Consider the following 26,277-nt stretch of genomic DNA (forward strand, 5'->3'; position numbering starts at 1 on the left):
ATAAGGTAGTTAACGTCAGCTACCCAGGAGTATATAAAGTACTTCAAATTAGAAGTATATAAGGTAGTTAACATCAGCTACCCAGGAGTATATAAAGTACTTCAAATTAGAAGTATATAAGGTAGTTAACGTCAGCTACCCAGCGGTATATAAAGTACTTCAAATTAGAAGTATATAAGGTAGTTAACGTCAGCTACCCAGCGGTATATAAAGTACTTCAAATTAGAAGTATATAAGGTAGTTAACGTCAGCTACCCAGCGGTATATAAAGTACTTCAAATTAGAAGTATATAAGGTAGTTAACGTCAGCTACCCAGCGGTATATAAAGTACTTCAAATTAGAAGTACATAAGGTAGTTAACGTCAGCTACCCAGCGGTATATAAAGTACTTCAAATTAGAAGTATATAAGGTAGTTAACGTCAGCTACCCAGCGGTATATAAAGTATTTCAAATTAGAAGTATATAAGGTAGTTAACGTCAGCTACCCAGCGGTATATAAAGTACTTCAAATTAGAAGTACATAAGGTAGTTAACGTCAGCTACCCAGCAGTATATAAAGTACTTCAAATTAGAAGTATATAAGGTAGTTAACATTAGTACAGTGACTGTCACAGGAGGATCGAGTGTTTCATTGCACCTGACTGAGTCCAGCTGTTTCCCACAAACTGGAGGTGATTGATCTCACGAGGCCAGATGTTCGTGGAGTGTGTCCTGCATCTGTCTGCAGGAGCTCAGAGATAAAAACACTAAACTTCCTACTGTACTTTACGTTGACCCGACAGAAGAAGAAGGTGGTTCCCTGTAACTTCATGATTTGGATCTAAAGCAAATGTTTGTTTTGGCTCCTGCTCATCAACATCTTTCACTGTAAATACTCACGAGACGCTGGAGTCACACAGCAAACGACTGAGTGTGATCAGTTTATTCTTCACAGCACTTTGACCTCAACACTTACTGATACAACACACACACACTGATACAACACAAACACACACACACACACACACACACACACACACACACACACACACACACACACACACACACACAGAGGCTTTGGACAAACAAATGACAGTCTCTTTGATATCAGGTTTCATTTGAGCTCGATGCATAAAGCTGCTGCATCTTTAACCCACGTGTAATATTTCTTTGGTTTGAGGGGAAAGTGACTAGTGTCCTCAAATGCAAACTAAAGGTTTTTAATCAAACATGTCCTGACAGATGTTTCTAAAGGCTCTAAACATCTGCAGATGGACAGTGTGTGTGTGGTGAAACAGGATGCCTCACCCTGTGCACACGCCTTGTGTTCACTCTGTCTGTTTTTACTGTGAGACACTGAAGCCGTTTCCAGCCCTTCACACAATCCTACTCCAATGTTTGCCTTTTGAAACAGAAGTTCATTTGTAAAGTGTCAGTCGGCCCGGACATGAAGAGCGTCAGCGCGGCCGACACCTGCAGACTCCAGACGAGAAGCCGCAACACTGAAGACGCCGCAGTAACGAGAGTCAGACTGTAATAAACCTGTCAGCGTAGAAAACGAGTGATCTGTGTCGTCTGTGGTGTCGAGCGATGAGTGAATGTTTTAGATTTGATGTGACGGTGCTGCACTCTGTTCTGTCCTCATTCAGTGGTTCATCCTCCTTCCATAGTTGTTGTTGCTTCTGTCGTCTTCCATCGCTTTCTCCAGCCAGTCTCTCTCCTGCTCCGAGTCCGAGTCACTGGCCTCGCTTCCATCAGCTGCCAGCAGACGGGAATAGTTGATCCTGCGCTGGCGAGGGGCTCTGAGCTGCAGCGGCGGCAGGACCAGGCACCAGGCCAGCAGCCCGACCGCCGCGCCTCTGAACAGCCACGCCAGCCCAAACCTCTGCACCACGAACCCTCCGGCAAGGCTGCCCAGCCCGCCCCCCAGGTGCAGAGAGAGCGCAGCATAGACCCTCCACACACTCCTCTCAGCCCCTGGGGTGGCAACCTCCTCACACTGGACCCTCACAGCCCACCAGAGGGCCCCCCTGCTGAAACAGCTCAACACCTGAGCAGGTAGGACCGCCCAGGGTCCCCACAGGAAGGAGTAATAGAAGCACTGCAAGCTGAGAATCGCAGCCCCCACTGTGAGGACCCGCCCTGGGCTCAGGAGTCTGGACACCCGGCGGGCCAGCAGGGGGAAGGCGGCCTCTGAGAGCAGTGCCAGGGCTAAGGACAGCCCCATGTGCAGCTCGCTGCTCCCCTGATCCTGCATCTGCCACAGGAGGAAGTCCTCCACGGCCGAGCCCGCTACCCCAACCAGCAGGGTGGTAACGGCACAGAGCAGGGCACGGTGGGAGTCACGCACCAGCTGCACGGCCTTCAGGAACCCAGTGGCCCGGTCCCGCTTCTTATTCAGGTAAAGAGGGAGGAAGGTGACCACAGGCAGGGTCAGAGCGGCCAGTCCAGCGTAGCAGTAGAAATGCACGGCAGTCCTGGGCATCTGAGCTCCTATCAGGCAGTTTAACTGGCTGACCAACAGCCCTGCCCCCCCTGCCCCGACCGCTGCTCCCAGTATTCCCCACACCCCGTTGCTGCTGTAGCGGTCCGAGGCGTCCGCAAAATCCAGATACTCATACACACCGTCATCTGCTGTCCACTCCAGGGGGGCTGCCGCAAACTCCCACACCAACACAACGATGAGCACGAAGAAGAAGAGTTGGTCCTGTGGGTCCATCAGCTTCAGGCGGTGCAGGAAGTCAAACTGGATCTCCTCACGCCGCTCCTCCTCCGGCAGCTCCGACTGTGACCTCTTCCTCCTCACTGGAGTCACCAAAGAGCCGCTGATGTTTGGTTCTCCATGGCTGTTGTTGACCACCACAGAGACCTGCTCAGGATGAGACTGATGATGAGGTGACGTTTTGCTCGTGTCAGCAGGACCAGGTTTAGTATCAGGAAGTGTGTTTGCAGGAAATGTGACCCCAGACTGAGCTCGGGCTGGTGATGTGGTTGCTCCAGCGCTACTCGTGAGCAGGTCTCCAGCCACACTCTGGTCTGGACTGGCTCTCAGCTCAGACGTGTTGCAGGTGGTGGTGAGTGTGTGCACACCTGTGGGCGGGACGAGCAGCAGCAGAGCCAGAGCGGCTGCTGCCGAACACACAAGAGATCCGGTTATCACCACTCGCCTCTTGTCGTAGTGCTTGGAGACCAGGCTCGCCACGGGGCTCCACACCAGCACCATGAGGCGTTTGGACCCCATGATGATGCCGATCATCGCGGCGGTCAGGCCCAGCTGTCGCAGGTAGAGTGTGAGGAAGGGCAGCAGGCACGCTCTGGCACAGCAGCACAGGAAGTTGAAGGTGGTGGCCAGAGCGAGGGCTCGCCTGATGTCGATCTGTTTGTTCCTCTTCATGGTCGAGCTCTGCAGCTGAGAGGAACTGGATTCAAACTGAGACAAACAAGAGACAGAAGAATCATCCACTGTTCCTCTGGTACGGAATCAAAAACAGTCCACAGCTTCATCCTGAGGCCACAATTACTTTTTAATTAACTAGTTTATAAAATGTCAGAAACCTTCACATGTCAGAGCAGAAAATAAAGTCATCAGTCATTTCTATCGACTTTGTGGTTCTATCTGTTTATCAGCCCTGTAACTCACCTACTGCACAGAGTTCTCTCAAATCACTAAATAATTACAGACTTTTCCAGGTGTGTGTGTGACCTGTAGAACAAAAGTAGAACAAAGTGCAGCAGCAGCAGCTTTTCAAACAGAAAAGAAACTTATCGCCGCAAAAAGACGCTCGACACAAACACCTGACGCGCAGCTGCGTCGCTGACTGAGAGGATTAAACAAACAAGGAGCATGAAGGTCGGTAACACCTGTCCGGCTCCGTGCACCTGTTCCCCTGCAGCACGTGGAGCCCAAGTCTACGTCACGTTAAACGTGTCAGATAAAAAACAGCGTCAAACATTCACCTGTTCACTCCTGCATCAGCACAAAGCTGCTCACACGTCTCTGCCGGGCCCAGTCCACCTCTGGACTCTGGACTCTGGCTCCCGTCTCCGTCCGATCCCTTCGCTGTTTAAGCTTCATCTGGAAGGTGAACGCGCTCGACTATACCTGAGTTTACACCTGGAGCGGTTTGCACGAGCCCTGCGCCCTCTGCCGGTGTGGAGGCCTCTATCAAAGTGTTACTGCAGTAAAAGTCCAAAAAGTACCATCATCCAGGTGTACTTGAAGTATCTATACTAAAAGTACCTTATATACTTCTAATTTGAAGTACTTTATATACCGCTGGGTAGCTGACGTTAACTACCTTATATACTTCTAATTTGAAGTACTTTATATACCGCTGGGTAGCTGACGTTAACTACCTCATATACTTCTAATTTGAAGTACTTTATATACCGCTGGGTAGCTGACGTTAACTACCTCATATACTTCTAATTTGAAGTACTTTATATACCGCTGGGTAGCTGACGTTAACTACCTCATATACTTCTAATTTGAAGTACTTTATATACCGCTGGGTAGCTGACGTTGACTACCTCATATACTTCTAATTTGAAGTACTTTATATACCGCTGGGTAGCTGACGTTAACTACCTTATATACTTCTAATTTGAAGTACTTTATATACCGCTGGGTAGCTGACGTTAACTACCTTATATACTTCTAATTTGAAGTACTTTATATACCGCTGGGTAGCTGACGTTAACTACCTTATATACTTCTAATTTGAAGTACTTTCCATACTGCTGGGTAGCTGACGTTAACTACCTTATATACTTCTAATTTGAAGTACTTTATATACTGCTGGGTATCTTGGGAATTTCCCACCAGGGATCAATAAAGTTTGATGATCAGTCTGTATTTTGTTGGATCCATCTGATCCTGAAAAGGAACTAAAGTTATCAGATAAATGTAGAGCAGGAAAAAGTCCAAGGTTTGACTCTGACATGTAGTGAAGTCCAAGGATGAAGTAGAACAACATGGAAATACTCAGGTAAAGTACAAAAACCTCAGAATTGTACTCATGCAAAGTACTTTAATAAATATTTGTAGTTATTTTCCACCACTAGGAATAAACGCATCAGACATTTTAAAGAAGCTTCAAGAAAAACCAAAACACCACATCCTGCTGAGTCTCGTCCTAACAAATCATCTTTAAATATTTCAGACTGACTGTAAAATCATTATAGAGGAATTTCACAGTTAGTTTCACATTGTTTTTTCAGTAAAAAACAGAGTAACTGCACAGCACTAGTCAAAAGCGGAACTAGTCATTCAGTGTTCCTAATAAACTGAGCATATATCTTAGAAAAGTCAACAGTGAGCTTGTGTTATCATGTGTTACAGAACAAATACACGATGTACAAACAATAGGCACATACTGTAACACATTTTAATGTTAAGATCGGCAGCCCCCTCAGGGTGCGGCCCCGGTGAACGTGTTGATGGGCAGCGACAGGACTTTGTCCAGGTACCGGCTGAGCGGACGCTCGCTCTGGTTGTTGATGCTGCACCCTGGGTCTGAGCACGGGCAGATTTCTATCCTGTAACAGTGACAGCAGGTCTGTGTCACAGTGTCTGTTGGGTTTTGGGGGAAATTTAGAATAAAAGTGAAAGTTACCTTTGGATGTCAGTGTACGTCCTGCGGGGGTCCTGGTCCAGACACACAGAGAGTGTTCGATGCTCCACGGTCCTGATGCTGATCTTCTGGGTGCGGATTTTCTACAAACAAAAGAGAAAAGCTTCAGAAAACAACAACATGGACATTATTAAATGAACCTTAGGGAGGAGTAAGTAACATCTTACCTTGTTGTGTCCTGGGTTCACGCTGTCAAAACTCACAGTGAGATAATTGTCACCTGGACAAAAACGAAAATGTTATTTTTTCTCTTTGCACTGAGAAACGTAAATACAGATTCACAGGAAATACAAAAACACAAACCTGCCACAGCCGCTGGCTCTGACGTGATCACCACACCACACGCCAACGATGCTTCCCCCTTTTTAACTTCTCGCTCATTAAAAGAGGCCTGATAAGAACAGTCGAACAAGGGCACGACAGTTAGTACTGATGTTCATGTGAGGCCCGTCTGTTTCCAAAAACCAGCTCCAGACATTGCTGGAACCAGAGACCAGTGGACTCTTGGTTCCCTCAGAGACTGTAAACAGTGTCGGTCGTTCTCAGCGTCTGGAGCTGGTTTTTGGAAACAGACAGGCCTCCCATTGTTGGTGAGGAAGAACCATGTGAGCCAGGTCAGCGGTGTGGCTCCCTGCTGGGTTTTTAACAGTTTTTGGACAACAGTGGAGGTCTACGGCTCAGACCGATAAGCTGACCCAGGTTCTGGATTCACACACATTCATTGGTGCTGCCAGTCCCTGGATGGGATCTGGGCTCAGTAACACACACATACACAAACCTTATCTTATCTTATGAATTACAATTACCTTTGTGTAACTGACTGTGATGGCCGCTCCAAAGACTTCCCCTGTTTGTCTCTTTAATCTTCGTAAAGGTTCATCTGTTGATACAACGACCCAGTTAATCGAGCTAAACACACATCCAGAAATCAGGGAAAGAGATTCAGAAACATACTTGTACAGAGCTTTTCTTTAAGGTGCCTGAACTCTGGAATACTGGCCTCCAGATGGGACACAAACACCTCCTTCACCACATCAGAGCTGGAGCGGGTCATCTGGGATTAGTCATACCAGGAAAAGTCACTGACAGCAGCATGGGTTGTAGATTTAAACCACAAACAAACAGCAAAAACTGAGTTCCCTGGGGCTGCTTCCTCTCTGTTTTCATTCTCCTTAAGATGAGACTAAAGAAAAATATCTGACTTTTATTCATCAGCTAGCATCTAACTTGGTCTGTGTGCCCTCTGCTGCTGGCTGGGAAGTAAATCTCCAGGGTTTGTGATGCAAATGACACCCTAATGGGGCCGGGAACGTGGTAATAAAAGTTTGTGGGCCAGAAAATGAAACCAATAAGCTCTAAGTGTAAATACACTCTGCAGAGCTGACAGAGACTTTGAGTTGATTATTATTTCTCCATGGGTTGATCAACCATGTCACATTAAACACGGTCACTTAATCTGTTGTTCAGATAAAGCATTAGTGATTAGTTACAGTGACAGTAGCAACAGCAGAATATAAACTGCATGACTCTTTAATGAAATCCCCTCCCAACATTTGCTTGCAGAGAGATTATAATATGCTCATGACAGCTGTACCTTAACGGAATAAAGCGGTAGGTTAACTGGCTGCGTCCCATAGCGAAGGTAGTAACACAGGTTGTCCAGCAGGAAGAGGCTTTGCTGCGATGAATCGCTGTGATTGGAGCTCTGCAGCAGGTGAACAGAAGGAAGATGCTGCCAGATGAACACACATTCTGCTGCTGTGTTAATAAATGCAACCATGCTAAAATATCACATTAGGAACATGGTAAATATTAAACCTGTCAAACATCAGCATTATAAACACGAGCTATTAGCCTTTAGCTCAAATCCCTCCGGCAGCTAAATAAAGCCTCACAAGCCACAGCTATGGACTACAGGCGTACAGCTGTAGACTTTTGTGAGACTGTATACTACAAGCGTACAGCTGCAGATTACAGGCGAACAGCTGTAGACTACAAGCGTACAGCTGTAAATTTTTGTGAGACTGTAGACTACAAGCGTACAGCTGTAAATTTTTGTGAGACTGTAGACTACAAGCGTACAGCTGCAGACTACAGACGAACAGCTGTAGACTACAAGCGTACAGCTGTAAATTTTTGTGAGACTGTAGACTACAAGCGTACAGCTGTACATTTTTGTGAGACTAGACTACAAGCATACAGCTGTAAATTTTTGTGAGACTGTAGACTACAAGCGTACAGCTGTAAATTTTTGTGAGACTGTAGACTACAAGCGTACAGCTGTAAATTTTGTGAGACTGTAGACTACAAGCGTACAGCTGTAAATTTTTGTGAGACTGTAGACTACAAGCGTACAGCTGTACATTTTTGTGAGACTAGACTACAAGCATACAGCTGTAAATTTTTGTGAGACTGTAGACTACAAGCGTACAGCTGTAAATTTTTGTGAGACTGTAGACTACAAGCGTACAGCTGTAAATTTTGTGAGACTGTAGACTACAAGCGTACAGCTGTACATTTTTGTGAGACTGTAGACTACAAGCGTACAGCTGTAAATTTTTGTGAGACTGTAGACTACAAGCGTACAGCTGCAGACTACAGACGAACAGCTGTAGACTACAAGCGTACAGCTGTAAATTTTTGTGAGACTGTAGACTACAAGCGTACAGCTGTAAATTTTTGTGAGACTGTAGACTACAAGCGTACAGCTGCAGACTACAGACGAACAGCTGTAGACTACAAGCGTACAGCTGTAAATTTTTGTGAGACTGTAGACTACAAGCGTACAGCTGTACATTTTTGTGAGACTAGACTACAAGCATACAGCTGTAAATTTTTGTGAGACTGTAGACTACAAGCGTACAGCTGTAAATTTTTGTGAGACTGTAGACTACAAGCGTACAGCTGTAAATTTTGTGAGACTGTAGACTACAAGCGTACAGCTGTAAATTTTTGTGAGACTGTAGACTACAAGCGTACAGCTGTACATTTTTGTGAGACTAGACTACAAGCATACAGCTGTAAATTTTTGTGAGACTGTAGACTACAAGCGTACAGCTGTAAATTTTTGTGAGACTGTAGACTACAAGCGTACAGCTGTAAATTTTGTGAGACTGTAGACTACAAGCGTACAGCTGTACATTTTTGTGAGACTGTAGACTACAAGCGTACAGCTGTAAATTTTTGTGAGACTGTAGACTACAAGCGTACAGCTGCAGACTACAGACGAACAGCTGTAGACTACAAGCGTACAGCTGTAAATTTTTGTGAGACTGTAGACTACAAGCGTACAGCTGTACATTTTTGTGAGACTAGACTACAAGCGTACAGCTGTAAATTTTTGTGAGACTGTAGACTACAAGCGTACAGCTGCAGACTACGGGCGAACAGCTGTAGACTACAGGCGAACAGCTGTAGACTACAAGCATACAGCTGTAAATTTTGTGAGACTGTAGACTACAAGCGTACAGCTGCGGACTACAGGCGTACAGCTATAGACTACAGGTTTAGACAGGCGTACAGCTGTAGACTCCAGGTGGACAGCTGTAGATTCCAGGTGTAGACTACAGGCGTACAGCTGCAGACCTTGAAAAGTGTTTTCTACCCCAGCGCTGTGCCTGCTGATGTGTTTAGTTTTGCTTTTCTCTTCCTCAGACCCACATTAACAGCTTCATTTCTATCACTGGTTACCATCACAGGAAGTTTGGAGATTGTAGCTCCCAGACTGTTGACGTTGCCGTTGTACCATGGGTCCACTCTTCCCAGTAAGAAGGCGAGAGACAATCTACTGTCGTCCTGACATGGGCTGTCCTATAAGAAACACAAAAAGACATTAAACAAAGTCCATACAGTCGGTCTGTGACGCTTTGGCTGTAACTCACAGGTAAAGTGAGCAAAGGCGTCCAAATGTCCAAGTCTGTGACTGGGACGTAGTAGAACTGTAGGTTCAGCTTCTTGGTCACAATCAGAAGCTTAGCCTCTGTTTCTCTGTTGGAAACATGATGTTGGGAACCATTAGGGACAAGTTGAGATGAATTGAACTGACAGTGCACATTCACAGTGGAAATGCAGTAAAGGTTCAGGGAACAGACTCTGCTGGAGCCAAAACCTGCTGCTCACCGAATGGAGTGATACGCCCTGCTAAGCCTTCCCAGCACACGATCGTCCCCCATGACCAAGACCCGTGCTGTGAGACGCTTCCTGCGTTCGTGAAGGACAGGATAGTGTCCAAGAAACATCTTGTCCTGCATCAGACTCAGTCTATCCGCTGACCTCATGCTCCTGAAGGCATTTCTCCGTGTGATCACAGGCGCAGGATTTTTCGGAGGTGGGTCTGGATGGTCACTGTCCTTTACATCGATCCCACTGTCCTGAGACAGAACCGAGTCCCTTTTGTTCTCTTCTTCATCAACACTACAGGACTGACGCAGGGTGAGATCTGCCAGCAGATTCCCTTCAGGGGACATACATTTAATGTACATTTCTGCTGTTTATTCACTTCTGGATGTTGCATCAAGACAAACAGAAAACAGTGACTCACATAGATCCTCTTCTTCTTCCCACAGGAGGAAACTGATCTGAGGAAAGGGCATGACAGTGCTGTCCAAAGAGCTGTGATCCACTGTGGTTATTCCTGGGAGGGAAAGAACAGCAACCCTGTCAAAATGTTCTAAACACTAATAATAATGTGCTCTAATGGCAGAGTACAGAACACACACACCATCAGGGGCGGTCAGGATGTCTCTGTGTATGTGTTGGAGTTTGTTCATATAAGCTGCAGAACCAGCTTCACCCTGCTTTACACTCTGCTTCATGTCTGCAACCACTCTCTGGAAATATTCCTCCACCGTTTGATCGTCCAGAGCCTGAAAGACACAACAGACAAAAATGGTCTGATGTACAAAAATGAAACATTCATGAGGTGAAAGATAAACTGGCCTCATCTACCAGTGACAGGCAGATTAATGACTAACTAACAGTATTAGCCTGAAATGATGAACAGAAACCTGGGTGAGTCCATTGAGGATTACTAACATAATTAAGATTAATTAGGATTCATCCTCTGAGAACCATGAATTTACTGCACGGACTAAATTTAAAGGCCTCGTCTAAAGTGGCAGACAGACATTGATAAAAACTGCTTTTCTCTTTTGTTGTCCAAAGCGTCTTTACCTCCAGAGCCTGAGCCAGTCTGGGGCCATGGCACTCGGCCCCCAGCCCCGTCCGCAGCACACGAAGCAGCAGGTTTTTCTCCACGGTCGGCGTGTCCCTGAGCGAGCTGGAGGCCTCTAAGTGTGTTTTCAGTGCTGCTTCCAATGGAGCAGAGAACACAGCTGGGTCTGCGAGCACAAACACCCTGGGGACAGCAGAAAACAGGGAATCAGGAGACAGTACGGTGACGGTAAGAGACTTCATTCGGTGTTAATACAAGCAGAAAGTCACTGCTCACTTCTCCTGCGAGGTGAAATGCTTGTTCTTTAGGTTCTGCTCTGCAATGATTCTCCTCTGGTATAAAAAGCCTGTTGAAGGAGCAGCTTGTCTTTATTTTACAACATTACAGCTCACTGACTGAAAATGTGTTCATTGATGCATAAAACCTGGGGTGGTCATTTCCATCTTGATTCTTCCCAGCATGCTCAGGGCCACTGTAGAGTAGGGCACCGGCAATATCAGCAGTTTCATCAAACACTGGCACACAGTCTGGTACAGATTTTGTGGAACCGGGGAACCAGACTGGAATGTAAAAATATAGCAATAGCTTAAATAACAATTAAAATAATACAGCATTTACATTATTTAGATTTTCTACATGAGTCACACAGGTGTGTCTTACCTGAACAACCACATAGCAGAGAGTGTGCAGCATTGGGATGATATGTTTGTAAGGTTGTGTTTTATTTGTCTGCATCAATGACAAAAAAACAAACATAAATCACACGTGCTTTTTGATTTTGCTCTTTCAAATATTCTTTTTCACCATATAAATAAAAACAGAAACACAGAAGCTGCTGGAGATCCACGTGACAGTTTGAAGGCCGGACTGAAAGCAGAGCTCAGGGACAAACCTCACAAATCTTTTTTAGTTTCTTCTCCAGCTCTTTGACCAGCTCCCCGATCAGTGAGACACCACTGGATGGATCCAACTCCACCTTCTTCTCAAGAGTCCATCGTAACAGTCCTGCAGAGCAGATTTACTAATTCAGTGAAATCCTCTTGGTAATATAGAGAAATAAATCTTATGAAAGCCGACAGGCACCAAAGGGTTTAAAGGAAAATATTAGTTTTACTATGTGCTGAGAATTAAATCCTAAAGAAAAGTTTGGAAACATTTTGGGAAACAGCCTTTTGAACTTTCTGAGAATGAAGCTACAGCTAGCAGCATTTAGCATAGCTTAGCATGAAGACTGGAATAGCCTGGCTCTGTGTCAAGCCACCTACATACTTTCCTGTCTATACTTCTGCATAGACAGTCGGTGTGACGCAGGCCTCATTGTTCACATACAAGACTTCACCACAGAGCTGGCGGCAGCCTTGAAGTCAGTCTTTAAGTTTCTCTGAGCGTTTTCTTTCCCTTCTTGTACTACAGGTTGCATGAAACTCGATCTGTGTCAGGCTGCTCCCTCGGCTGTACCTTTCTGGGAGACACTCAGTCTGTTCATCTCTTTGAGAAGAGCCCGGACGTCATCAGACTCCACAGACTGGTCAGCTGAAAATGACCAGTTACATGTTATTGTTATAAAAATTAAAAAAAAAAAAAACACAGTCTGTTCTGCTACGTCCCACAGTCAGTCCAAACAGCGTGAGGACGGGAAAGCACCCACCTGTGGGATCACACATCGTTCCTGGTGCACCTGAAGCTGGTCCCTCCTGTTGGCAGATGTTCAACAGTGACTTGTCTGATTTGTGCCTGAAAACTCAGCTTAAAGCCCCAGAACTGAGGAACCTGAGCCTGATTACGACACAAAGCATCTGCACACATTGAGGACAGACTACAGAAACATTATCTGATGCATCGCTGGGTAAAAACAAACCAATGAAACACAGGAACCACAACTCACCATCGCAGCTTCTGTTGTTTATAACACATGAAAAGAAATGTGTGGATTCTCCACAGCTGCTGCCTGTTAATGTTGGCAGTGAGTAACTGGGTGTGTTTAATACTGAAGAGGAAGTTCAGTCCAAAAAAAAAAAAAAAAACAACAGGGCTGATTGAAGATTGATTTTATTGACATATACACACAAAATAAATCGATTTTCACTGTCTCTGCCTGAAAATAAATAGCTTATTTTATTAAACATGTTTTAAAAAATGTAATGTGTCATGGGTCAACAGTACACACACAGTATTAATCAAGTAATCACTTTTATCCTGCTGACGTGTCGAAACCCTGCTGTGAAATCCTGATGTGACTATAAACACAGTAAGGCTTGTTCTGTGATTAGAAATAAACAATCTCCTAACACACACACACACCTGTTCCTAATATGTGACACACCTTGATGTCAGCCACAAGTCAAACCTGTAATGAAGAGTATGTGGGTCAGCAAACATCACCCTGATTATTAGCTCGATGCAGCTTCTTTCATTTGCTTTCGTTTTGCTCTGATCCTGCTCTGCCTGCAATCCTGTGCAAAGGTTTGGCCCCTCATGAGAAAATTCCTGCGATGGGAGGGGGGGAGTTTATGGACCTCAGAGACTTTTGCACATAAAAACTTACTTTCAAGATTTTAGGTGCACGAAACAAAAAGTCACCACACACAAACATTCGAAGAAAGTCTCATTTTTAAAGTCTGCAGGGGTTAGATTCGCTTTGGGCACGGCGGCTCCGTGGTTCGGGTTGGTTCTGTGCGTCAGGGGTATGACGTAGAGAAGGAGGTGATGGGGAGGCAGAGCAGGGAGCAGTAGGACGGGTGCAGAGGCTGGACTTGGCCTGGCGACGGCTTGTAGGACCTCCAGTCTGACCCGCTCCCAGGTTTACAGCACAGAGACACGTCACACCTGCAGGTACAGAGGCCACAGCTTCACTGTATGACATCAGTAAGATTTTGAAATACACTACAACAAGTCCACGTTATGTTAAACTTCAGATGTCACAGTACGTATCATCAGGAGGAAGGTGAAAAAAGTGAAACGAGTAAAGCTTTGAGGACGTGATTGGTGGTGCTGTGTTGTACCTGGTGACACTTTGGATGAACTTCTTCTCATCCTGATCCAGACACACAGCGAAAGTCGTGCTATCATCCGCACCGTTCACCTGCACCTTGTCCACCGTCACCTCTGACACTGAGATGTGCTGCCACAGGGAAGTGGAGGGAGGGGGAGTGTAAGGAGTCTGAGGCACACTGGGTTTAGTTTTAATGCGTAAAACCACCATTCACCTGGTTGTAGCACTTCTTAGACTTGGAGCTCTGCCTCTTCACGACTTCAGTCAGCGTCAGCTGCAGACTCTCTGTTCTGGAATCTAAACAGACGAGATTTACTTTGCTTAGAGACTGAGATGCAAACAAACAGGAAGCAGGACCGCAGGCCTCACTGTCACACACACCTGACTGCTCAGGCCTCCTGCAGTCTTTGTAAAGATTGATGGATGTGCAGACTGTGTCTGTCTGCATCCACTGACTCCTCCCACTAACAGCCACCTGTAATGGAGTGCAGACGGGCAGGTTTAGAAAGAGCTTCGACATAAAGTGGCCTAAAGTGTTGCTACCTTCTACTTCAATGAAGCACAGCTCTCCTCCTATTTCTCTTTGAGGAAGCAGCTGAATTCTTCTGATTCAACACAAACACATCTGCTGTATTAAAACTCGAAGCTGATTACTAGTTTTTCTATTTAAGTGGAGGGTACCGGCACTTTGAGCCACATCTGCAGCATCTTAGTGTTTGGGCTGCAGGAAATCTGTGGGTGTCAAAGCAGAAACTGCACCTTGTTGTATTCAACGTGCAGAGTCAAAGGCACAGCCTCTCGTTCTTCGTCAATTCCAAACCGTTTGCTGGCAGCACCTACGAACACAACGCAGTACACACACATCAGGTTACATATGTGTGAGTGTGTGTGTGTGTGTGTGTGTTGTCCTGGTCCCCCTGTGTCACTCACCCATGGCTTTAACAGCTCTGGTTCCAGCCGAGTGTCCCAGCTCCAGAGAGTGAATAAACACCTCCCTCCTCCTCTCTCCTCCAGCCAGGGTCAGCTGTGTGGAGGAAACATCACACACTTCCTGTCAGTTCTACTAAACTCTGATTACTGCAACAACAAAAGCTGCGTCCACATCACAGCTGCTGTTTTCTCAGACCAGATGTTCCCACAGTGTGAACAGACCAAACCAGATCTGGGCCACCTGAATAAGTGGACCTAGATCTGATTCCTATCATGTGTGAGTGTGCGAGCGTCGTCAGGACGGTCAGACCAGAATCATTGTGGTCGTTTTAACGTCTCCCTCCTCTGCACATGTCGCCTGTCGTCATCATTCAGTGTGGGAAACATCAACATGGAGGAGGGGGGGCAGTGGAGAGACCAGGACGCTTCACATTGGTTGGACATTTATGGAGAAGCTCCTGATGGAGCCAAACTGGAAGGAACATATGGGAACCCAGCAGCTTTGGAGGAAACTGAGCACAGATGACGTTGTTGTTCTTCACATGTCAGTTCAGTCTGTGCATGGTGGCAGTTTAGGAGCTCAGGGGGTTCACACCTGGTCCATGTCCCTGACACACATGGATCAAACAGCAGGTCTGATGGGAACACTCAGGCCTGGGATGTGGACGCAGCCTGGTGGTGTGTGTGGTGCTCTCTGACCTCAGCCTGGTACAGCTGCACCAGAACCGGCTGCTCCGCGTGTCTGCAGTAATAAAGCACCAGGTCGGCCAGCAGGGGGAGACGCTCCACGCTGCTGTTCTCTGATACGTTCCCCTCCTTACAGGCAGTCTGGGTCAGGAAGAACACACGAGTATTAGAACTTACAGCTGCCTGTCATACAAAACGTTACAGGGAAATAAAACTCTCAGTAGCTTGTTTCTAGTTTCTGAACAGCTTCATAATTCATTTGAGGCTGCTTGGATACGTCGCTACAGGAGACAGAGGCTGCACAATAATCACGTCACATCACTTATGTTGTGTCCTGAGCAGATTGGATCAGGACGGTACCTGACTCAGGACATCAGAGGACAGGCTGAGCAGACTGAGGACGTTCCGTTCATACCAGGGATCCAATGTACCCAACATGTGTGCGATATCAACCGTTCCGTCCTCTGGTGAGACGCCATTTGACTCCTGTTGAAGAAGGATTAAGTCTGGATTAAAACCTCATCCTCCACAAAGATCCCAAACAGCCATGTGTACATTCAGAGGCTGAACCAGCTGAGATGTGACTCTTACCACAGAGGCAGTGGCTCTGGCTGGACTTCCTGTCTGCCCTTCGGGCAGTGCCGGTCCTCCTCCTGAGATGCCTGTAGTTTTCCTTCTGGTCGGAACAAAGTAGAACTGCAGTTTGCAGACCTTGGTGAGTCGAGGACATTTACTCTCTTTCTGCTGCAGGTCGCTGTAAGCTCTGGCCAACCTTCCGGCCTCTCTGTCGCCCCCAAACACCACCACTTTGACCAGGGTCGGCACCTCGGCCACGTCGTCCTCAGAGCAGCTCAGGATAGGCCTCCTGCGGACGCACAGGTGCCTCTGGGGGAACAGAGGATCTAAGGCAGCAGTGGACGTCTGCAGAGGGTGTGTCTTTCTGGACAGGGACTTAGAGTGTTTGAGCGGCGACCTGGTTCTTTGGAAGTCCTTGGTAAAATCGCTGCGATTGGCCATGCTCTGGGCACGGCGGCAAACATTTGGGCTGCGGGGAGACTTAAAAAGCATGGAGAACCGATCGATGGCTAACAGGGACCTGGACTTCTTTTTGGGTTTGTTTCTAGGCTTCGCCTGGCTGTCCTGTCCTTCCTCTGCGTCCTCCTGTGCCGTGTCCTCACTGAAGTCACTCTCCACACCAGATGAGCTGGACGGCACAGACCAGCTGGAGGACAGGGAGTAGCTGGAAAACGTGGAGTCCCTAGAGGAAGAGGAAGCAGTGGAGATGCGATGGTTTTCAAACTCATGGCTGACTTTGTTTCCCTCCAACTCGTCTTCCTCGTCCACGCTGGTGTCGTTGTTATCATCCTCGTCTATTTCTACTTTTAGGAAACAGTCTGAAAATGAATCCAGGTCACTCGTGAGAATGTCGTAAAGAAAATCTGCAGAACAGTCAAACAGAGAGGGTTTTTCAATTAAAGAGGGACCTTTAATAAGTGGTTTGTAAATTGAGTACGGTTCAAACTGAACTAGTTACCAAAGTTGTCATTCTCCCAGGAGCAGGTGTGACATTTGGGGAAGGGCAGCATGAAAGTTTGAACAGCTGCTAAAGACAAGAGGACAGTGTTTGATACCAGGAACAACCTGGATAGATCATATTCAGCTGCATTTTGTTTTTGGATTCTCATCTCACCAGCGTCTGAGCAGCCATCAGCAGCAGCAGGAACAGAAATGCTGCCTCTGAGCTTCTCCATGTTGTTTAGCAGCACCTTTCTGGCTGTGCTCAGATCTGCTGCACCCGCTGCCGCCTCCATGCTCTCGGTCACTGCCTCCAGGAGCCGCTGCAGCTCCTCCGGCTGCTTTGTCTGGAGGAACACAAAGTTTGTTTAGGGTGCATCCTGGATAAAAAAAAAAAACCCTCAACAACAACCCAGAGTGGTAGCAGTGTTGGTCGCCACCTGCAGGGTAGCGTGGAGGGCCTGCAGGTCACGGTTGGGCCCCAGAGCCGCCTGAAAGGCGTGAAGGAGGAGGGTGATGGTGACGTCTCTGTTGCAGTGCTGGGTGCTGCTCAGCTGCTCAGAGACAGACTGGACCTCAGGAGGGACGTCTTCTTCTGGGCTCACCAACAGCACGGTCCTAATAAAGCCACGTGCACACCACGTTTTAAATCCAGCTGAACGTGCATCTTCATATATGAAGTTTAGTTTGTTGTGGTGACATTTCTGATCATCATTAACATGTGGAATAACTTACATAGTTTTGGAGCCGTGAACCTCGGGGGAGATCACCTGCTCCGTCCTCACCAGTCTGTGAAATGAAATACCTGCAGCAAACACATTAAGGTGCTGACTATTTAGCAGGAAAACACTGCCCCCATGTGGTCACAACAAAAATCATTTTTCATGCCAATGTGATCAGGTTGATCCAGTTTGCATCTGCACTAGAGGCTGGAACTTGACATGTCAGATATTTATTTCATTTAAATATTAGATTTTATTTATTTAGCCCATTTATTCATTAGCTCAGGTTAGTATCTGAACCATAACTGATTAGTTTGAACTTTTAGGTGTTAATCCAACACTTTTCTTTTCACTATTGTTTTTAAAAATCACACCTATTACTGCAGCTAATGGTTTCCACACTCTCAGTGGCATCAGGTAAAGTTCAGGTGTTACAGCTGATTCATGGTTAATGTTCTTTTATCTCTAACTGGGAGAGCAGAGCTGTAAAATGCACCGTGGGGCTCGGTGCTACCTGGGGCTCTGAGCTCCTGCTGGATGATGCTCAGGAGGCGTTTACTGGCAGAGCAGCACGGCTCAGGCCAGGACAGAAAACTGTGGAACAACAGGTACGCCTCCTGCAGGACGCCACAGTCCGGAGACACATACGGAGCCTGAAAGAGGCAGAGCAGAAACAACCGATGTGGTAAAAAAATATATGTTATTGTGCAACGTGTATTGTTCCTCATCGTGACGTACACACACTCACTTTTGTGAGAGTGGAAGAGAACAAGAGCGAGAGAGGCACCACAACTTCATACTGACGCTGCTCTCGCACCTGTGAAAGAAAGAAAAACCCAGAAGTGAAAGGTGCTATAGCTCACATCCAACCGAACGCTTTGGGAAATGACGACAGCCTTTAAGCTCTTTGCCTCTTTTGTTTTCCTGAGTATTTTCTGTAGAAGGATGAGGAAGTTGTGTGGATCTCTCTTCACAAGTTCCTCCAAACACCAGCGGTTTATGCACAGTCCAGCTAGACAAAAACACAAAACAAAAGCTTGAAGCAACACTTGTTTCTCCTTTTGGCTTTCATTCTGATGGGTGATAGTAAAAAAATACTGATATTCAGAAACATGCTGTAATATTCAGTTATGCCACGTTTGCTTGTTGCTTATTTCAACAACGAGCCAATATCAGACCCTTTTGTGTCGTCTCTTACTCCTCAGACTGTTTGTCACCACTTTCAGTTCCCATTTGACTCCAAATGATGGACAACATGTTCCCAGTTAGCTGGTGTGTCTTCTGACGACTAATGACCATTATTCAGTTAATATTTTAATAAGTTCAGCATCAGGTCATGGGTCGAGCTACATCTACATTTCATCCCAACATCAGGTTTAACATGTCGTGAACTTTACTAGATGTAGTTTTCTGCTGTGACATAAAAACCCAGGTCACATTAGGTCACGTTATCTGAGTTAATAGTTTCAGCCTTAATAAAAACCTGGTATGGGATGGAGATGGGTCTTACCGTTCCAGAGCTGCTTGTCAGGAGCATTGAGGCCCAGGTCGCAGAGGCAACGCTCGAGGACGTGCTGGATACGGTCCTCGGTGCACGAGCTCTGCTCCATCTTCTGCAGAGGCCTCCACAGACAAATAGAAAAGACAAACCAACAGGAAGTCCCAAAATAAAAACCAGAATTACACACTATTATTGTCTTCCAGGAAAACAATATGTTATGGCTCTTCTGTAATCCAAACTTCCTGTTACTGCCGTCACCAACACCTTGTTCCCTACCAGACCAAGTCCAACCCAACCCAGAGTCAACGGCTCACTCGTACAAACGGAGACGCAAATGTCCAGAGCAAAGACATCAGGGCCGAGAACACAACCTGCCACTTCCTACCAGAACCAGTGAGTCACAGACTGCATGAGTGGACCAGAGATGACTGACTCATAAAGCGGCGGCCTCAACTTCTACTTTTTCATTCTTAAAATCAGCTGCTCACACCAAATTTCATATGACTCAAAGCGGGGACGGAAATAAATCTCACCAAAGGGCAACTTCCCATTTGATCCTCGCTGGTTTAATAACGAGAAGAGATTTAAGGTTATTGCTTTAAATTTTCAAAGAGAAGCATCGTTCAGCTGCATTAAAGCAACAGAATCAGACAAGTTCCTACTGCAGATCACGACAGCTGTGGTTAGCGTGCACATGTTGTTGGTGACAAACAAATACACCGCACACTGAAACTGACAGTTCTGGAAAGAATAAGGTTTGGCCGGGACAGTTAAAGACTTTTCCAGCCTGCCATGAGACGTCCCTCTTGGCGAGAAGAATATTTCCTCTGAGACTCCTCGGCTTGTTTCCAGCATGTAGAAGCTAAACCGCGTCCAGACGTATCACTGTGATTAACCTGATAATGTGTGTAGTGACACACTGGGGTCACCTGGGCCAACCCAAACAGGAAAACGCAGATTTATAGACCATAAACTTATTGAAGAGATTTCTGATCAGACACAAACTGCATCGTAAACAGGTGAAATGCACTTTGTGCAGAGTGTGTGCACAGTAAGAAGTGCTGCCTCAGACCTCCTTCACTTTTAGCTGTTTCACATTTGATTCAATTGGTGATTTATTTGGCCCCTTTATCTTTGCTCAGTAGATTTTGTGCACCTCCTAGACCTGAGCAGATCATACACATTTATTAAGGCCCACATGTTATTAGCTCTGACGACTACAGGAGCATCTGCTCTCTGAGGTGCAGAGACTCCTGGATGGAAATCTCTGCAATGCAGGATGCGAGAGGCGGAGATTAAGGAACGACGTTTAACCAGAAGCTCAAACTCCTAAAGTGCAAAGGCCAAATGACTACAGGCACACACACAACATACTGAAGGTAAAGACAAGAACATGCAGGATATGTTTGTTATTTGCAGCAGAGCAATGCAGGCAGCAGCTTTGTTCTCAGCAGTACCTGATATATCCCGCTTCACAAAGCAGGCCTGTCAATTGTCTACGGAGGAAGCAGGTGTTTCTCCATTGTATGTGGGCAAACCATATCGTGCAGCCCCCCGTGCAAACCTGGCAACCCACGATACTGATCTGCGCTGTGGCATCTTTCAACATTAAGATCATTTAAACACAGTTGCTGGTTCAGTTGCAACCAGAGAGCAAAATGAGTCATGATTCTCAAGGTGAATGAAGTGCAGCTGCCCACTTGACCATCGCTACTGTAAAGCAGAATTAGCCATTCATTCATCCATTCATTCATCCATTCATTCATCCATTCATTCATCCATTCATTCATCCATCCATTCATCCATCCATTCATTCAGAAACTTTATGAAATACCCCAGCAAACATATTCTATGTTGTGTAATTCTGCAATTCTTTAAGCAGCTTTTAAAAGAACGGGAACAGGAAACCACCCGAGCTTGAATAACACAAGTTAGATCAGTTGAAGACAAATTTGTTCATTCTAGTGAAAAGAATGTAGGAAAATATAAAAACGTGTCTCTGAACTGAGCCCGGCTGGAGAAACACAGACATGGAACAACCTGCAAAGACGCTGAAACATAAAAAGAAAAAGAAATAAAGAACTGATTGAACTGGGGGAAGCAGATCTCTTACCGACAGCTGCAGATATCAGTGTCCTAGATCATCCCAGATCGACCACAGATGACACACAGCAGTGGTAGGAAACAACACAGAGACCACATCCTCCTGTAGTGCTGCTTTTCAGACACAGACCCTCCAACTGTAGAGGCAAGAACGCATTTGCTGCAAAACAGGAACTGAATGAGTCTTTATGCTGAGGTGGTTTGTAGGACTCAGCTGGTGATCAGTGTAGGAGGAGTCCTCTGTGTGCCAGACCTCATTTAACACAAGAACTAGTTCAGAGCTGCCTTCTTGAAATAATCTGTTTTCACATTTTAAGGCTTGTTTTCACATTATCTATGTTAAATGTATGAAATTACTCATCATCTGAATTTCCACTGAAGGATTAGTAAAGTTCCTGTCCAGGGTGAACCCCTATCTTCCACCCAAAGAGAGGTGGGAGAGGCTCCAGCAGATCCCTGGGACCCTGGTTAAGGAATAAGGGGGTCTAGATGATGGATGGATGGATTAATAAAGTTAATCATATAAGACAAAGTGAAATATTTAATTTATGTTTTTAATCTCACTGTTTCCTCATCATGGTTTAATTTATCTGATCGCACTGAGCTTATCTGAGAGCATTGCTTATATTTCAGCTCTGAGCCTTCACGTCTTTGCTTCCTGTGCAAACTGTGTTGCATGTTTCGGTCCTCAGGTCTTTCACTGCAGGAAAAGTGGAAATATTCAAAATGTCCTTTGCTGTGTTAGCTCTTCAGTTTGTTGTTCTGACCCCTGCACCAAAACAGACTCTTCATTCACACAACACGAGAACAATGACTTCCTGGAAGCTTCCTGATGTCTGCAGCTGTTTTCCTCTGCACACATCAGTGGATGATGAAGATGTGGCTCAGTGGTTCGTGGTGAGACACGTGATTAATGTGTTGTCTTGACTCTTTCTGGTCAGGTTCATTGTACAAAGTGTAGTTCTAGTTTCGTACCGGAAGATGGCGCTGCCACCCCTCCCTCTGTAGAGACGCTCGAGAGGCTCTGACTCCTCTTAAGAGACTGGACCCCCTTTTTTCTACGGGAAGACGGAGGGAATGGGACAGACAGAGATAGAGGTGGGCAGAGGTGTGACAGGCAGAGGGAGACTCGCAGCCAGCTGGGCATTTGCCATTCTTTGTTTTTATTTGGGAATTTCAGAGAGAGGGGGGACTGAGGTAGCCGCAGTTTGTCGTGCGTAAACGGGAAAAGCTTCTCCAGAATCTCAGGAGTTGTGCCACACTTTGAGCCTGAGCAGTTCATCTGGAGGTAGAGTCCTGGGTGGAGTTTTCTTTGCCTCGTAAGAATATTTCCTACACATTTAGTGTGTTCCATGCTTCACTAGTGTTCTCTCTCTGAGCATCGAGGGTTTATTCCAGTCTTATCCATTCTGATTATTTTGTCTCCATTTCATTTTAGCGCAACAGTCCCTGCGGCGCGCAGATTACGATGCAAAGGGTTTTGGAGCTTTGGGTCACCTTGGTGACAGTTTCTGCGCTGACCAAAGCGGCTTTTGCAGGATACGGGCTGAGCATGTTTGCTGCCCAGTCTTCTCCTCCGGATCCCTGCTACGATGAGAACGGGAACCCGCGGAGATGCATCCCCGACTTCGTGAACTCCGCTTTTGGGAAGGACGTGCGCGTTTCCAGCACCTGCGGCAACCCCGCCGCCAGGTACTGTGTGGTGACCGAGAAGGGCGAGGAGAGGACGAGGGACTGCCACACGTGTGACGCCGGGGATCCGAAGAAGTCCCATCCACCTGCGTACCTGACAGACCTCAACAACCCGCACAACCTCACCTGCTGGCAATCAGAGAACTACGTGCAGTATCCGCAGAACGTCACCCTCACCTTGTCTCTGGGTAAAAAGTTTGAGGTCACCTATGTGAGCCTGCAGTTCTGCTCACCGAGACCTGAATCCATGGCCATCTACAAGTCCATGGACTACGGCAAATCCTGGGTGCCGTTTCAGTTTTATTCCACTCAGTGCAAGAAAATGTACAACAGGCAGAACAAGGCGACAATCACCAAGCAGAACGAGCAGGAGGCCATCTGCACCGACTCCCACACTGACATGCACCCTCTGACCGGTGGCCTCATCGCCTTCAGCACCCTGGACGGCCGACCATCGGCGCACGACTTCGACAACTCCCCGGTGCTGCAGGACTGGGTAACGGCCACCGACATCAAGGTGATCTTCAGTCGGATTCACACTTTCGGGGACGAGAACGAGGACGACTCGGAGCTCGCCCGTGACTCCTACTTTTACGCTGTGTCGGACCTGCAGGTCGGGGGACGGTGCAAATGCAACGGACACGCTTCCAAATGCGTCAAAGACAGAGAGGGGAATCTGGTTTGTGAGTGCAAACACAACACGGCGGGACCGGAGTGCGACAGGTGCAAACCTTTCCACTATGACCGGCCATGGCAGCGCGCCACGGCCAGAGAAGCCAACGAGTGTGTCGGTAAGACCTTTAAAACGACTCTTTACTCAGCTTCATTATCGAATTGATCACGAATGTTGTTTTAAAAAGTCCATGTAATTATCGCCGTGTTCAGCCTTTACGCACAGAAGCTGCTTATTCGTTAACGTGAAGTTTCTATTCACTTTTTTCTCAGTGCAAATGAAAGAAGGTGCAGCTAAGACAGTGTTCTTGATTTCTGTTCACATCTAAAGATGAAATATTTGAGCTGCAGGGATGTGGACACTTTAAATGAAACGGTGTCATTAATAAAGCAGCACCAATGGATCCTGGTTGGGGCGCAGACGCCGGAAGGCCTCAAGGTGAAATCCCACGACGGTAAAATAACAGATTCAGATTTTTAAAAAGAAGTCATTAAACATTATATTTGCATTAAACACAAAAATAATTATTGTGAAATTATCTGTGGTTATTAATGTATTTTTAAAATATCCAAAGTTGAGAAAAACTGACGTGGTTCTGGCTGTAAATGGAAACGGCCTAAATAAACTGCAGATGGTTCAAATCAGTCAAATAATTTAATGAAGAGAAACTGGTCAGTGTTGGTCAAACTCGGATCGGCCCAAATAAAAAAACACATTTAAAAACAAACGCACAGTTTGTCTAAAGAACAATTCGCTCAGATAAAAACAACAATAAATAATAATAAGTTCGATATTTTTTCTCAGGAGATTTGATCTTTATCGACATCCAAGAGAAAACAAAAGAGCAGGAAGTCATTTCAGCGCTCTCAGTGCGCCTGTCCAAATGCGTAATTGCGTTTTGATCCGTTTCCGACCGTAGTAGCGGTTTAAAGGGAAGGAAACGGTGCAGCTGCAGAGATAGACTGCAGGGGCGTGTTGTGTTTCCGTAAGCAGGTGCTGTTACAGATCGGACGGACGATTAGGGCGGTTTTATTGACATTTTTGGCACGTAGAGTATAAACTGCCACTTTAGCGCCAATGAACTATTCAGGGGGGGGGGGGGGGGACAAAGCGCGAGGTAATTTGAAGCCAGATCTGAGATTGTATTGTGGCTGCACAGAGTGAGCGTTATTTGCCTCGCTCCCTATTTTCCACGGAGCAGGGGGCTTATATCAACAGCTCAGCCCCCAGAGCTGCAGCGAACCAAAGCTGGAAAAGTAACAAGTTCCAACAGTGCCATGGTTTGCTCAACCACAGGGAACAAGTGAACAAGTTGTTCCTCTTGGCCTCCGCCTTTGGCCTCCGCAAAGCCAGCATGTGAGTTTATTTTACTGAAACAAAAGCTTGTCACTTGTGGCATCCATCTCGCTGTCAGAGGGAGGCCCCCTTTCACTGTCTGGCTCTTTGTGTGAGCAGTGTCATCAGATAAAACCAGACTGAGCGTGTCTTCCAAAGAGGAAATAATATGGGTGGCCTGACACCTTAGCATGAAAGAAGAGCCTGGGAGGGGGTGTTTCCATTGAGCGGTGGGGATGCAGAGGGGCTGGTGCTAACGATGCCCTCCCTGTAGGATGTTCACAGGCCCGAGAGAAAGAGGTGTGGTTCTGGGAGAGTAGCTGGTTTCAATCACTGGTGGCAGGCGACGAGAAAGTAAGACAAAGTCAATTTCCCATGACTCTACACGCAGGGTCGGCATTTATGTTGGCAGCAGCTTTCACATTCCTGTTAGCTGGAGCTGCAGGAATTAAACGTGTCCATAAAACCAGGACTTCAGCCATGGGGGGCACAACCGCCCCTGGGGAATCCCCCCCCACCAAAGGAGACGGATACTTGGCTGGGTGGTATCATGGGTGGATTACTGGACCAGGGGCCCCTGGACCTGAGTGATTATTAATAGCTTGTCTACACTACAAAGGTCCTACAACTACACTACAAGCAATCATAAAGGGACACACAACAAACTGTGCAAAATTGTACAGAGACAAACAAAAACTGATGCAAAGCAAACAAAAAAAAAAGAAAAACTCCATTAAAAGGGTCACAAAATAAACACAAAGACATGCAAATGAGACAAATGATCAGAAAGTAATGCAAACTGACCAGAAAACAGCAACAAAACAGACAAACATGATGCAAAACAGACACAAAAGAGACACGAAACATAAAACGAACACAAAGGGACTCAGAGAGATGCAAAACAAACACAAACAGATGCAAAATACACAAAAAGATGCAAAATACTCACAAAGAAAACAAACTGTTCTGTCCATGGCTGCAAGTTATGAATTCCTATTTAAATAATGCAGCTAATTAACACCAAGAACCAGAACCATCCAAGATGCTTTAACTAAGCCAAACGTTTCCAGACCTGGTCCTGGGTATAAGACGCAGACAAAAAGCTGCATGACAACGTTTGACAGTAATCGTTTACGTAAAGGAGTGGACAGGGCTGAGAAACACATCAGGTTCTGCTGGCCCAGGCAGCTGCTTCATATTCTCTCCATGTTCAGCGTAGCACTGACCCCTGACAGTCAGGCCCCCGCTCCTCCGCGGCCTGACTGATGGGCTGTGAAGGGAACTGTGGGAAACGTCTGTTTGCCAAGTGGGTTTGGAGGCAAGTTGAAAATGGTAGCCTC

General features: G+C 46.4%; 4 protein-coding genes across 7 annotated transcripts in view; 1 reads left to right on the forward strand and 3 right to left on the reverse strand.

Moving 5' to 3' along the window:
* Positions 1-1,052: 1,052 nt before the first annotated feature.
* mfsd6l (major facilitator superfamily domain containing 6-like) lies at positions 1,053-4,070 on the reverse strand. The gene is made up of 2 exons (XM_026325609.1): positions 3,939-4,070; positions 1,053-3,411 (listed from the first exon to the last, which is right to left on the reverse strand). Exon 2 carries the CDS (start codon positions 3,373-3,375, stop codon positions 1,627-1,629), a length of 1,749 nt encoding a protein of 582 aa, XP_026181394.1. The 5' UTR covers positions 3,376-3,411; positions 3,939-4,070; the 3' UTR covers positions 1,053-1,626.
* A 971-nt stretch (positions 4,071-5,041) lies between these two features.
* Positions 5,042-12,763, reverse strand: pik3r6b (phosphoinositide-3-kinase, regulatory subunit 6b). Its single transcript, XM_026325392.1, has 20 exons — positions 12,673-12,763; positions 12,436-12,481; positions 12,246-12,320; positions 11,680-11,792; positions 11,448-11,516; positions 11,212-11,347; positions 11,064-11,133; positions 10,787-10,970; positions 10,335-10,479; positions 10,155-10,247; positions 9,734-10,067; positions 9,496-9,601; positions 9,305-9,424; positions 7,209-7,319; positions 6,569-6,668; positions 6,421-6,494; positions 5,918-6,005; positions 5,782-5,834; positions 5,597-5,697; positions 5,042-5,519 (listed from the first exon to the last, which is right to left on the reverse strand). Exons 1-20 carry the CDS (start codon positions 12,673-12,675, stop codon positions 5,393-5,395), a joined length of 2,148 nt encoding a protein of 715 aa, XP_026181177.1. The 5' UTR covers positions 12,676-12,763; the 3' UTR covers positions 5,042-5,392.
* Positions 12,764-12,819: 56 nt separating this feature from the next.
* LOC113141557 (phosphoinositide 3-kinase regulatory subunit 5-like) lies at positions 12,820-21,388 on the reverse strand. 2 transcript variants are annotated; one of them, XM_026326041.2, is made up of 18 exons: positions 21,248-21,388; positions 19,144-19,256; positions 18,545-18,645; positions 18,382-18,450; positions 18,148-18,286; positions 17,647-17,716; positions 17,352-17,529; positions 17,087-17,258; positions 16,931-16,996; positions 15,988-16,835; positions 15,757-15,882; positions 15,409-15,537; positions 14,710-14,803; positions 14,539-14,615; positions 14,161-14,254; positions 13,994-14,076; positions 13,790-13,908; positions 12,820-13,613 (listed from the first exon to the last, which is right to left on the reverse strand). In XM_026326041.2, the coding sequence occupies exons 2-18, from the start codon at positions 19,241-19,243 to the stop codon at positions 13,466-13,468; spliced, it is 2,613 nt and encodes an 870-aa protein (XP_026181826.1). In that variant the 5' UTR covers positions 19,244-19,256; positions 21,248-21,388; the 3' UTR covers positions 12,820-13,465. The 2 variants fall into 2 exon arrangements, with proteins under 2 accessions (XP_026181826.1, XP_026181825.1); XM_026326040.2 differs by having other exon boundaries at positions 16,931-16,999.
* An 899-nt stretch (positions 21,389-22,287) lies between these two features.
* Positions 22,288-26,277, forward strand: part of ntn1b (netrin 1b) — a 36,241-nt gene continuing 32,251 nt past the window's right edge. The window contains exons 1-2 of one of the 3 annotated variants that reach the window (XM_026324069.2): positions 22,288-22,556; positions 22,676-23,720. In XM_026324069.2, the coding sequence (XP_026179854.1) occupies positions 22,706-23,720 (1,015 nt within the window). In that variant the 5' untranslated portion in view covers positions 22,288-22,556; positions 22,676-22,705. Of the gene's footprint in view, positions 23,721-26,277 lie in introns of all 3 variants that reach the window. The other 2 variants (XM_026324070.2, XM_033325323.1) reach the window with 2 other exon arrangements.

Source organism: Mastacembelus armatus, chromosome 8, assembly GCF_900324485.2.
Source record: "Mastacembelus armatus chromosome 8, fMasArm1.2, whole genome shotgun sequence".
Taxonomy (NCBI): Eukaryota; Metazoa; Chordata; class Actinopteri; order Synbranchiformes; family Mastacembelidae; genus Mastacembelus; species Mastacembelus armatus.